The 9,745-nt window shown below is 52.6% G+C and overlaps 1 protein-coding gene across 1 annotated transcript in view; it reads left to right on the top strand.

Annotated features, from left to right (window-relative positions):
• The first annotated feature begins 6,498 nt into the window (after positions 1–6,498).
• Positions 6,499–9,745, top strand: part of TGFBR3L (transforming growth factor beta receptor 3 like) — a 64,125-nt gene continuing 60,878 nt past the window's right edge. The window contains exon 1 of the mRNA XM_075578179.1: positions 6,499–6,687. Coding sequence (XP_075434294.1) covers positions 6,639–6,687 — 49 coding nt within the window. The 5' untranslated portion in view covers positions 6,499–6,638. The remainder of the gene's footprint in view (positions 6,688–9,745) is intronic.

Raw genomic sequence — 9,745 nt, 5'->3', positions numbered from 1 at the left:
CCTGGGTCTGGTGTACCAAGATGGGGGCAGAAGAAAAAGCTTTCTTTAATTTTTCAAAAGCTGTGGTGGCTTCGGCAGACCCCAGTATGCTGGATCTGCTCCTTTTTGGGTTAAAGCCATGATTGGTGGTACAATAGACGAGAAGTTTTGAATAAACCACCGATGGTAATTCGTGAATCCAAGAAATCTTTGGACGGCTTTAAGAGATAATGGACACGGCCAGTGCATGACTGCTTTGATCTTGTCTGGGTCCATGACGAGTCCGGTGTCTGAAATAATGTAGCCGAGGTAGGAGGTTGAAGTTTGATGAAAGTGGCATTTCTCCAGTTTGGCAAAGAGGTTATTTTCCCGTTGCCTTTGAAGAACTTGTTTCACATGTACTGGATGTTCCTGAATGTTTTTGAAGTAGATCAAAATGTCATCCAGGTACACGATTACATGTTGGTCTAGCAGATCCCTGAAGATTTAGTTAACAAAGTCTTGAAATATGGCAGGTGCATTGCAGAGACCAAAGGGCATCACTAGGTACTCGTAGGGCCCATCGCGAGTATTGAAGGCAGTTTTCCACTCGTCTCCCCGACGAATCCTTACCAAGTTGTAGGCCCATCGCAGATCCAACTTGGTAAAAATGATCGCGCCTTGTAGCCTATCGAACAGTTCGGAGATCAGCGGAAGAGGATAACGATTTTTGACAGTAATCTTGTTGAGACCTCGATAGTCTATACAAGGACGAAGCGATCCTTCTTTCTTTTTTTTACGAAAAAGAAGCCTGCATCAGCAGGTGGGAAGATTTTCGAATAAAGCCTCTCTGGAGATTCTCCTGAATGTACTGTCTCATAGCTTTAGTCACAGGCGGAGACAGTGGATAGGAGCAACCTCTAGGCAGAATGGCACCGGGCAACAAGTCGATGGGACAGTCATACGGACGATGCGGTGGAAGGTCCTCGGCCTGAATCTTGTCAAAGACATCCCGAAATTCTTTATACAGTTCTGGGAGTTGTACTTTACCCTGTTCAGGTACCGACATCCCTGCTAGGGCGTTGGAGGGAATTAGACACCTCTTCTGACATTGTTGTGTCCAGTGGATCAGTAAAGTCTCTGTCCAATCGATTCGTGGGTTGTGTAACTAAACCCAGAGAAGACCCAAAATGACATCTACTTATGGGGTATGGATGGCGTCCAACTGTATGCACTCGGAATGGACTTCCCCGGCCAGTAAAGAGATGGGTATCGTCTGCAAGGAGATGAATGCAGTTTGCAGTGGTCGTCTATTTATAGCCTCGAGTCCTACGGGACGCTTCTTGTATATCAAGGGTTTGTGGTCTTTCCGCGAACCCTTGATCAATTAAGTTCCCTCTGACCCGGAGTCTAGAAAGACCTGCGAAGGGACTCGGAAATCATCCCCGGATATATTGATAGGGATGTAGATCCTGGTAGAAGGTAGAGAAGGAAGTGCCCAGCGTGATCCTCCCGACTCTCACCGGGCAGTGGCGTTTCCCGACTTTGATGGGCAAGTGGCCACCAGAAGTCCGGTGTTCCCGCAGTATAGACATAAGCCTTTGCGACGTCTGCGCTGCCTTTCACCTGTCGATAGGCGGGTACCTCCTAACTGCATGGGTTCATGCTGGGTAGAAGGAACAGGAGTCACAGGTGCTACCAGATCAGATAAGTGCCTGATGTGTGTACCTCGTTGGTGCCTACCTCTTTCCATCCTTCTCGCCTGGAGGCGTTGATCCATGCGGATGCACAGGGCCACAAGATCCTCGAGTCCTGTGGGACGTTCCTGAGCGGCCAACTCGTCTTTAAGACCCTCAGACAATCGTTGCCAGAACACCGCTGCGAGGGCCTCATCGTTCCAGCCAGTCTGTGGCTATAGTGCGGAACTCAAGTGCATAATGAGCCACCGTATGGTCACCCTGAGAGATGTTAAGAAGGGCAGAAGCTGCCGTTACCTTGCGACCGGGCATGTCAAAGACTCTCCAGAACTCCGTAGTGAAGCGAGTAATATCGGACGTAAGGTCTAGCCATTGCTCCCAGATAGGTGAGGTCCATGCCAAGGCATCGTCCGTCAACAGGGAAACGATATATGCCACCTTGGAGTGTTGAGAGGGAAAATGGGAAGGTAATAGTTAGAAGTGAATGGAACATTGGTTCAGGAACCCCCGACAACCCAGCGTAATGGTTAGGGGTTGGTATCCAGGGTTCAGAAGTCGGGCCACAGGAGCGGGTGCAGGCGTGGGTACTGTGGAAGTCAATAGAACCCTAACCTTGTCAGACAGGTCATTGAGGCCATGTTTGAACTGGTTCATTTGCTGATCTTTTTGTATAAGTGATCCCTCCACTTGCTTGAACATACTCTCATATTCATACAATCGTCGACCCACCCCAGCGGGGTCCATGTTTGTTGGGCTGAGCATATTGTCATGTGCACACCACAAACTGGACTAGACCGCGGGGCTGAGGTGGGGATGTATACAACCACCGCCCTACACCCACGGGACCAGGTCCGGAGTGTGTAATCAGAGTCGTGTGGCCGGGTCAGGGTAGGAGGAGAAGTCGGGTATATCGTGGTACTTGGCGTGGTCCGGGGTTGGAGAGTGGAGTAGTCGTTATCCATAAGCAGTGGTCGAGGAGAGCAGGAATCCAATTCAAGCCGACGTTCTGGGGTAGAGAAGAGACAGGTCTTGGTACGAGCAGGGGTCACAACAGAAGTCAGACAAGGCACAAAACAGGCAAGATCCAGGTAGTAGCAAGCACAGCACATAAACAATAGTTTCTGCTCAGCGATGTGCACAGAGACCAACAAGGCATAAATAGGCAGGGAAGACCAATCAGCAAACAGCAGATGATGATCTCACACATAAGCTACCAGCCGATAGGATGGTGCTGGATTGGCTGCAGGTGTAACGCAGCTGATGTTATTAGTTTTCGTTGCCACGCGGCGTGCATGAGGAGCGTGGCGCAAGGCGAGCGCGTTGCCGTGGTGATGAGGTGGGGACGTGCCTCCGTGGCCTGAGTATCGCGTCGGTGTGCATGCACTGACAGAGGTCTGCGCGCATCACAGGTACTGCTGCATGACAGAGTAGGAGAGAGACGAGGGAGAAGTAGGAGAGAGACGAGGGAGAAGTAGGAGAGAGACGAGGGAGAAGTAGGAGAGAGACGAGGGAGAAGTAGGAGAGAGACGAGGGAGAAGTAGGAGAGAGACGAGGGAGAAGTAGGAGAGAGACGAGGGAGAAGTAGGAGAGAGACGAGGGAGAAGTAGGAGAGAGACGAGGGAGAAGTAGGAGAGAGACGAGGGAGAAGTAGGAGAGAGACGAGGGAGAAGTAGGAGAGAGACGAGGGAGAGTAGGAGAGAGACGAGGGAGAAGTAGGAGAGAGACGAGGGAGAGTAGGAGAGAGACGAGGGAGAGTAGGAGAGAGACGAGGGAGAAGTAGGAGAGAGACGAGGGAGAGTAGGAGAGAGACGAGGGAGAGTAGGAGAGAGACTAGGGAGAGTAGGAGAGACACGAGAGAGACCGTATTGGCCTCAAAGGAAGGAAAAGCGAGAGGAGGAGGCATAATAAGTGTCCTGTAAGAGCAGGGGGACATCAATATATATGTGTGTGTGTGTGTGTGAGAGAGTGCTGTGCGGGTCCGTGTGTGTGTGCGTGAGAGTGCTGTGCAGGTCTGTTTGTGTGTGCGTGAGAGTGCTTTGCGGATCCATGTGTGTGAGTGCAGTGCGGGTTCGTGAGTGTAAGTGCAGTGCGGGTCCGTATGTGAGTGTGTGTAAGTGCTGAACGGTTCCATGTGTGTGAGTGTGTGTAAGTGCTGAACGGTTCCGTGTGTGTGAGTGCAGTGCGGGTTCGTGAGTGTAAGTGCAGTGCGGGTCCGTATGTGAGTGTGTGTAAGTGCTGAACGGTTCCATGTGTGTGAGTGCAGTGCGGGTTCGTGAGTGTAAGTGCAGTGCGGGTCCGTATGTGAGTGTGTGTGTAAGTGCTGAACGGTTCCATGTGTGTGAGTGTGTGTAAATGCTGTACGATTCCGTGTGTGTGAGTGTGTGTAAGTGCTGTACGATTCCGTGTGTGTGAGTGTGTGTAAGTGCTGTACGATTCCGTGTGTGTGAGTGTGTGTAAGTGCTGTACGATTCCGTGTGTGTGAGTGTGTGTAAGTGCTGTACGATTCCGTGTGTGTGAGTGTGTGTAAGTGCTGTATGATTCCGTGTGTGTGAGTGTGTGTAAGTGCTGTACGATTCCGTGTGTGTGAGTGTGTGTAAGTGCTGTACGATTCCGTGTGTGTGAGTGTGTGTAAGTGCTGTACGATTCCGTGTGTGTGAGTGTGTGTAAGTGCTGTACGATTCCGTGTGTGTGTGTGTATGTGTAAGTGTTGCGCGGCTCCGAGTGTGAGTGCTGTCTAGGTCAGTCTGTGTATTTTTCCCTGAGTGTCTGCAGGTCCGTGTCTGTTGATAGGGGACCCATTAGGTGTGTATGTGTATAGCGTGTGTTTGCCTGCCTGCGGTGAATGAATGTATCGCGTGTGCATGCACGGGATGGTGCCTATACATACGTGTCCCCTGTAATATGTGTGATGTATGATACATGGGCCGGTATAGGGGCTCAGGGCTGGAACAGCAGAGGAGGAGTTGAGCTAATCCTCTGTAATTTGAACTTTCTCCCTCATCTCGTTATAACGAGGTCGGCAGCTCGCTACTGACACAGCTCCTTCCAGACCAGGTAAATATATTAGTCCTAGAGGTGCCGGGCTCTGTAGCCCTACTGTAGATATGCCAGGTTATGTATCCTGTCGTCCAGCCCTAGAGGTGCTAGGCTCTGTATCCGCCTTCCTGTCCTAGAGGTACCAGGCTCTCTATCCCTCATCCTGTCCTAGAGGTGCCAGGCTCTCTATCCCTCATCCTGTCCTAGAGGTGCCAGGCTCTCTATCCCTCATCCTGTCCAAGATTTGCCAGGCTCTGTATCCCCCATCCATCCCTAGTGGTGCCAGACACTGTATCTCTCATCCAGCCCTAGAGGTGCCAGGCTCTGTATCCCTCATCCTGTCCTAGAGGTGCCAGCCTCTGAATCCCCCATTCTGTCCTAGAGGTGCCAGCCTCTCTATCCATCATCGTGTCTAAGATTTGCCAGGCTCTGTATCCCCCATCCATCCCTAGCGGTGCCAGGCTCTGTATCCCTCATCCTGTCCTAGAGGTGCCAGCCTCTGTATCCCCCATTCTGTCCTAGAGGTGCCAGGCTCTGTATCCCCCATCCATCCCTAGCGGTGCCAGGCTTTGTATCCCTCATCCTGTCCTAGAGGTGCTAGGCTCTGTATCCCCCATCCATCCCTAGCGGTGCCAGGCTTTGTATCCCTCATCCTGTCCTAGAGGTGCCAGCCTCTGTATCCCCCATCCTGCCCTAGAGGTGCCAGGCTCTGTATCCCCCATCCTGTCCTAGAGGTGCCAGGCTCGGTATCCCTCATCCTGCCCTAGAGGTGCCAGGCTTTGTATCCCTCATCCTGTCCTAGAGGTGCCAGCCTCTGTATCCCCCATTCTGTCCTAGAGGTGCCAGGCTCTGTATCCCCCATCCTGCCCTAGAGGTGCCAGGCTCTGTATCCCCCATCCTGCCCTAGAGGTGCCAGGCTCTGTATCCCCCATCCTGCCCTAGAGGTGCCAGGCTCTGTATCCCCCATCCTGCCCTAGAGGTGCTAGGCTCTGTATCCCCCATTCTGTCCTAGAGGTGCCAGGCACTGTATCCCCCATCCTGCCCTAGAGGTGCCAGGCTCTGTATCGGCCTTCCTGCCCTAGAGGTGCCAGGCTCTGTATCCCCCATCCTGCCCTAGAGGTGCCAGGCTCTGTATCCCCCATCCTGCCCTAGAGGTGCTAGGCTCTGTATCCCCCATTCTGTCCTAGAGGTGCCAGGCACTGTATCCCCCATCCTGCCCTAGAGGTGCCAGGCTCTGTATCGGCCTTCCTGACCTAGAGGTGCCAGGCTCTGTATCCCCCATCCTGTCCTAGAGGTGCCAGGCTCTGTATCTCTCTTCCTGACCTAGAGGTGCCAGGCACTGTATCACCCATCCTGTCCTAGAGGTGCCAGGCTCTGTATCTCTCTTCCTGACCTAGAGGTGCCAGGCACTGTATCCCCCATCCTGTCCTAGAGGTGCCAGGCACTGTATCCCCCATCCTGCCCTAGAGGTGCTAGGCTCTGTATCCCCCATTCTGTCCTAGAGGTGCCAGGCACTGTATCCCCCATCCTGACCTAGAGGTGCCAGGCTCTGTATCCCCCATCCTGTCCTAGAGGTGCCAGGCTCTGTATCTCTCTTCCTGACCTAGAGGTGCCAGGCACTGTATCCCCCATCCTGTCCTAGAGGTGCCAGGCACTGTATCCCCCATCCTGTCCTAGAGGTGCCAGGCTCTGTATCCGCCAACCTGTCCTAGAGGTGCCAGGCTCGGTATCCCCCATCCTGTCCTAGAGGTGCCAGGCACTGTATCCCCCATCCTGTCCTAGAGGTGCCAGGCTCTGTATCCGCCAACCTGTCCTAGAGGTGCCAGGCTCGGTATCCGCCTTCCTGCCCTGGACGTGTCACACAGTGAGTGTATAGTCCAGAAGAGCTTGTGTTTCCTTTCTAGAGGTGTCCAGCGTCAGTCCAGCCGTGTGCGGAGTGCACAGAGGATGCAATTCCTGCTCCTGGTCTCTCTCTGCACGGGGCTGGGGACAACAGGTACGTGTGTGCACAGGGTTTGGATTAGCACGGGGCGTGTGGGCAGAGGTTGAGCGGTGGTTAGTACAGGATACTATGTCCAAAGAGCGATCTGGCATTAGTACAGGATGCTGTGTGTGCAGGCAGGGCACTGGGATTAGCACAGGATGCTGTGTGCAGGTAGGGCACTGGGATTAGTACAGGATGCTGTGTGTGCAGGTAGGACACTGGGATTAGTACAGGATACTGTGTGTGCAGGCCGGGCACTGGGATTAGTACAGGATGCTGTGTGTGCAGGCAGGGTACTGGGATTAGTACAGGATGCTGTGTGTGTGCAGGCAGGGTACTGGGATTAGTACAGGATGCTGTGTGTGCAGGCAGAGCACTGGGATTAGTACAGGATACTGTGTGTTTGCAGGTAGGGCACTGGGATTAGTACAGGATACTGTGTGTGTGCAGGTAGGGCACTGGGATTAGTACAGGATGCTGTGTGTGCAGGTAGGGCACTGGGATTAGTACAGGATACTGTGTGTTTGCAGGTAGGGCACTGGGATTAGTACAGGATACTGTGTGTGCAGGCAGGGCACTGGGATTAGTACAGGATACTGTGTGTGCAGGCAGGGCACTGGGATTAGTACAGGATACTGTGTGTGCAGGTAGGGCACTGGGATTAGTACAGGATACTGTGTGTGCAGGCCGGGCACTGGGATTAGTACAGGATACTGTGTGTGCAGGCAGGGCACTGGGATTAGTACAGGATACTGTGTGTGCAGGTAGGGCACTGGGATTAGTACAGGATACTGTGTGTGCAGGTAGTGCACTGGGATTAGTACAGGATGCTGTGTGTGCAGGTAGGGCACTGGGATTAGTACAAGATACTGTGTGTGTGCAGGCCGGGCACTGGGATTAGTACAGGATACTGTGTGTGCAGGTAGGGCACTGGGATTAGTACAGGATACTGTGTGTGTGCAGGTAGGGCACTGGGATTAGTACAGGATACTGTGTGTGTGCAGGTAGGGCACTGGGATTAGTACAGGATACTGTGTGTGCAGGTAGGGCACTGGGATTAGTACAGGATACTGTGTGTGCAGGCAGGGCACTGGGATTAGTACAGGATACTGTGTGTGCAGGCCGGGCACTGGGATTAGTACAGGATACTGTGTGTGCAGGCCGGGCACTGGGATTAGTACAGGATACTGTGTGTGCAGGTAGGGCACTGGGATTAGTACAGGATACTGTGTGTTTGCAGGTAGGGCACTGGGATTAGTACAGGATACTGTGTGTGCAGGTAGTGCACTGGGATTAGTACAGGATGCTGTGTGTGCAGGCAGGGTACTGGGATTAGTACAGGATACTGTGTGTGCAGGTAGTGCACTGGGATTAGTACAGGATGCTGTGTGTGCAGGTAGTGCACTGGGATTAGTACAGGATACTGTGTGTGCAGGTAGTGCACTGGGATTAGTACAGGATACTGTGTGTTTGCAGGTAGGGCACTGGGATTAGTACAGGATACTGTGTGTTTGCAGGTAGGGCACTGGGATTAGTACAGGATACTGTGTGTGCAGGTAGTGCACTGGGATTAGTACAGGATACTGTGTGTGCAGGCAGGGTACTGGGATTAGTACAGGATACTGTGTGTGCAGGTAGTGCACTGGGATTAGTACAGGATGCTGTGTGTGCAGGTAGTGCACTGGGATTAGTACAGGATACTGTGTGTGCAGGTAGTGCACTGGGATTAGTACAGGATACTGTGTGTGCAGGTAGGGCACTGGGATTAGTACAGGATACTGTGTGTGCAGGTAGTGCACTGGCATTAGTACAGGATACTGTGTGTTTGCAGGCCGGGCACTGGGATTAGTACAGGATACTGTGTGTGCAGGTAGTGCACTGGCATTAGTACAGGATACTGTGTGTTTGCAGGCAGGGCACTGGGATTAGTACAGGATACTATGTGTTTGCAGGCAGGGCACTGGGATTAGTACAGGATACTGTGTGTGCAGGCAGGGCACTGGGATTAGTACAGGATGCTGTGTGTGCAGGTAGGGCACTGGGATTAGTACAGGATACTGTGTGTGTGCAGGTAGGGCACTGGGATTAGTACAGGATACTGTGTGTTTGCAGGCAGGGCACTGGGATTAGTACAGGATACTGTGTGTGCAGGCAGGGCACTGGGATTAGTACAGGATACTGTGTGTGCAGGTAGTGCACTGGGATTAGTACAGGATACTGTGTGTGTGCAGGTAGTGCACTGGGATTAGTACAGGATGCTGTGTGTGCAGGTAGTGCACTGGGATTAGTACAGGATACTGTGTGTGCAGGTAGTGCACTGGGATTAGTACAGGATACTGTGTGTGCAGGTAGTGCACTGGCATTAGTACAGGATACTGTGTGTTTGCAGGTAGTGCACTGGGATTAGTACAGGATGCTGTGTGTGCAGGTAGTGCACTGGGATTAGTACAGGATACTGTGTGTGCAGGTAGGGCACTGGGATTAGTACAGGATACTGTGTGTGCAGGCCGGGCACTGGGATTAGTACAGGATACTGTGTGTGCAGGTAGTGCACTGGGATTAGTACAGGATACTGTGTGTGTGCAGGTAGTGCACTGGGATTAGTACAGGATGCTGTGTGTGCAGGTAGTGCACTGGGATTAGTACAGGATACTGTGTGTGCAGGCAGGGCACTGGGATTAGTACAGGATACTGTGTGTGCAGGTAGTGCACTGGGATTAGTACAGGATACTGTGTGTGTGCAGGTAGTGCACTGGGATTAGTACAGGATGCTGTGTGTGCAGGTAGTGCACTGGGATTAGTACAGGATACTGTGTGTGCAGGTAGTGCACTGGGATTAGTACAGGATGCTGTGTGTGCAGGTAGTGCACTGGGATTAGTACAGGATACTGTGTGTGCAGGTAGTGCACTGGGATTAGTACAGGATACTGTGTGTGCAGGTAGTGCACTGGGATTAGTACAGGATACTGTGTGTGTGCAGGCCGGGCACTGGGATTAGTACAGGATACTGTGTGTGCAGGTAGTGCACTGGCATTAGTACAGGATACTGTGTGTTTGCAGGCAGGGCACT

This window comes from Ascaphus truei, chromosome 20, assembly GCF_040206685.1.
Source record: "Ascaphus truei isolate aAscTru1 chromosome 20, aAscTru1.hap1, whole genome shotgun sequence".
In the NCBI taxonomy this organism is placed as follows: Eukaryota; Metazoa; Chordata; class Amphibia; order Anura; family Ascaphidae; genus Ascaphus; species Ascaphus truei.
This window is presented reverse-complemented; position numbering and strand designations above follow the sequence as displayed.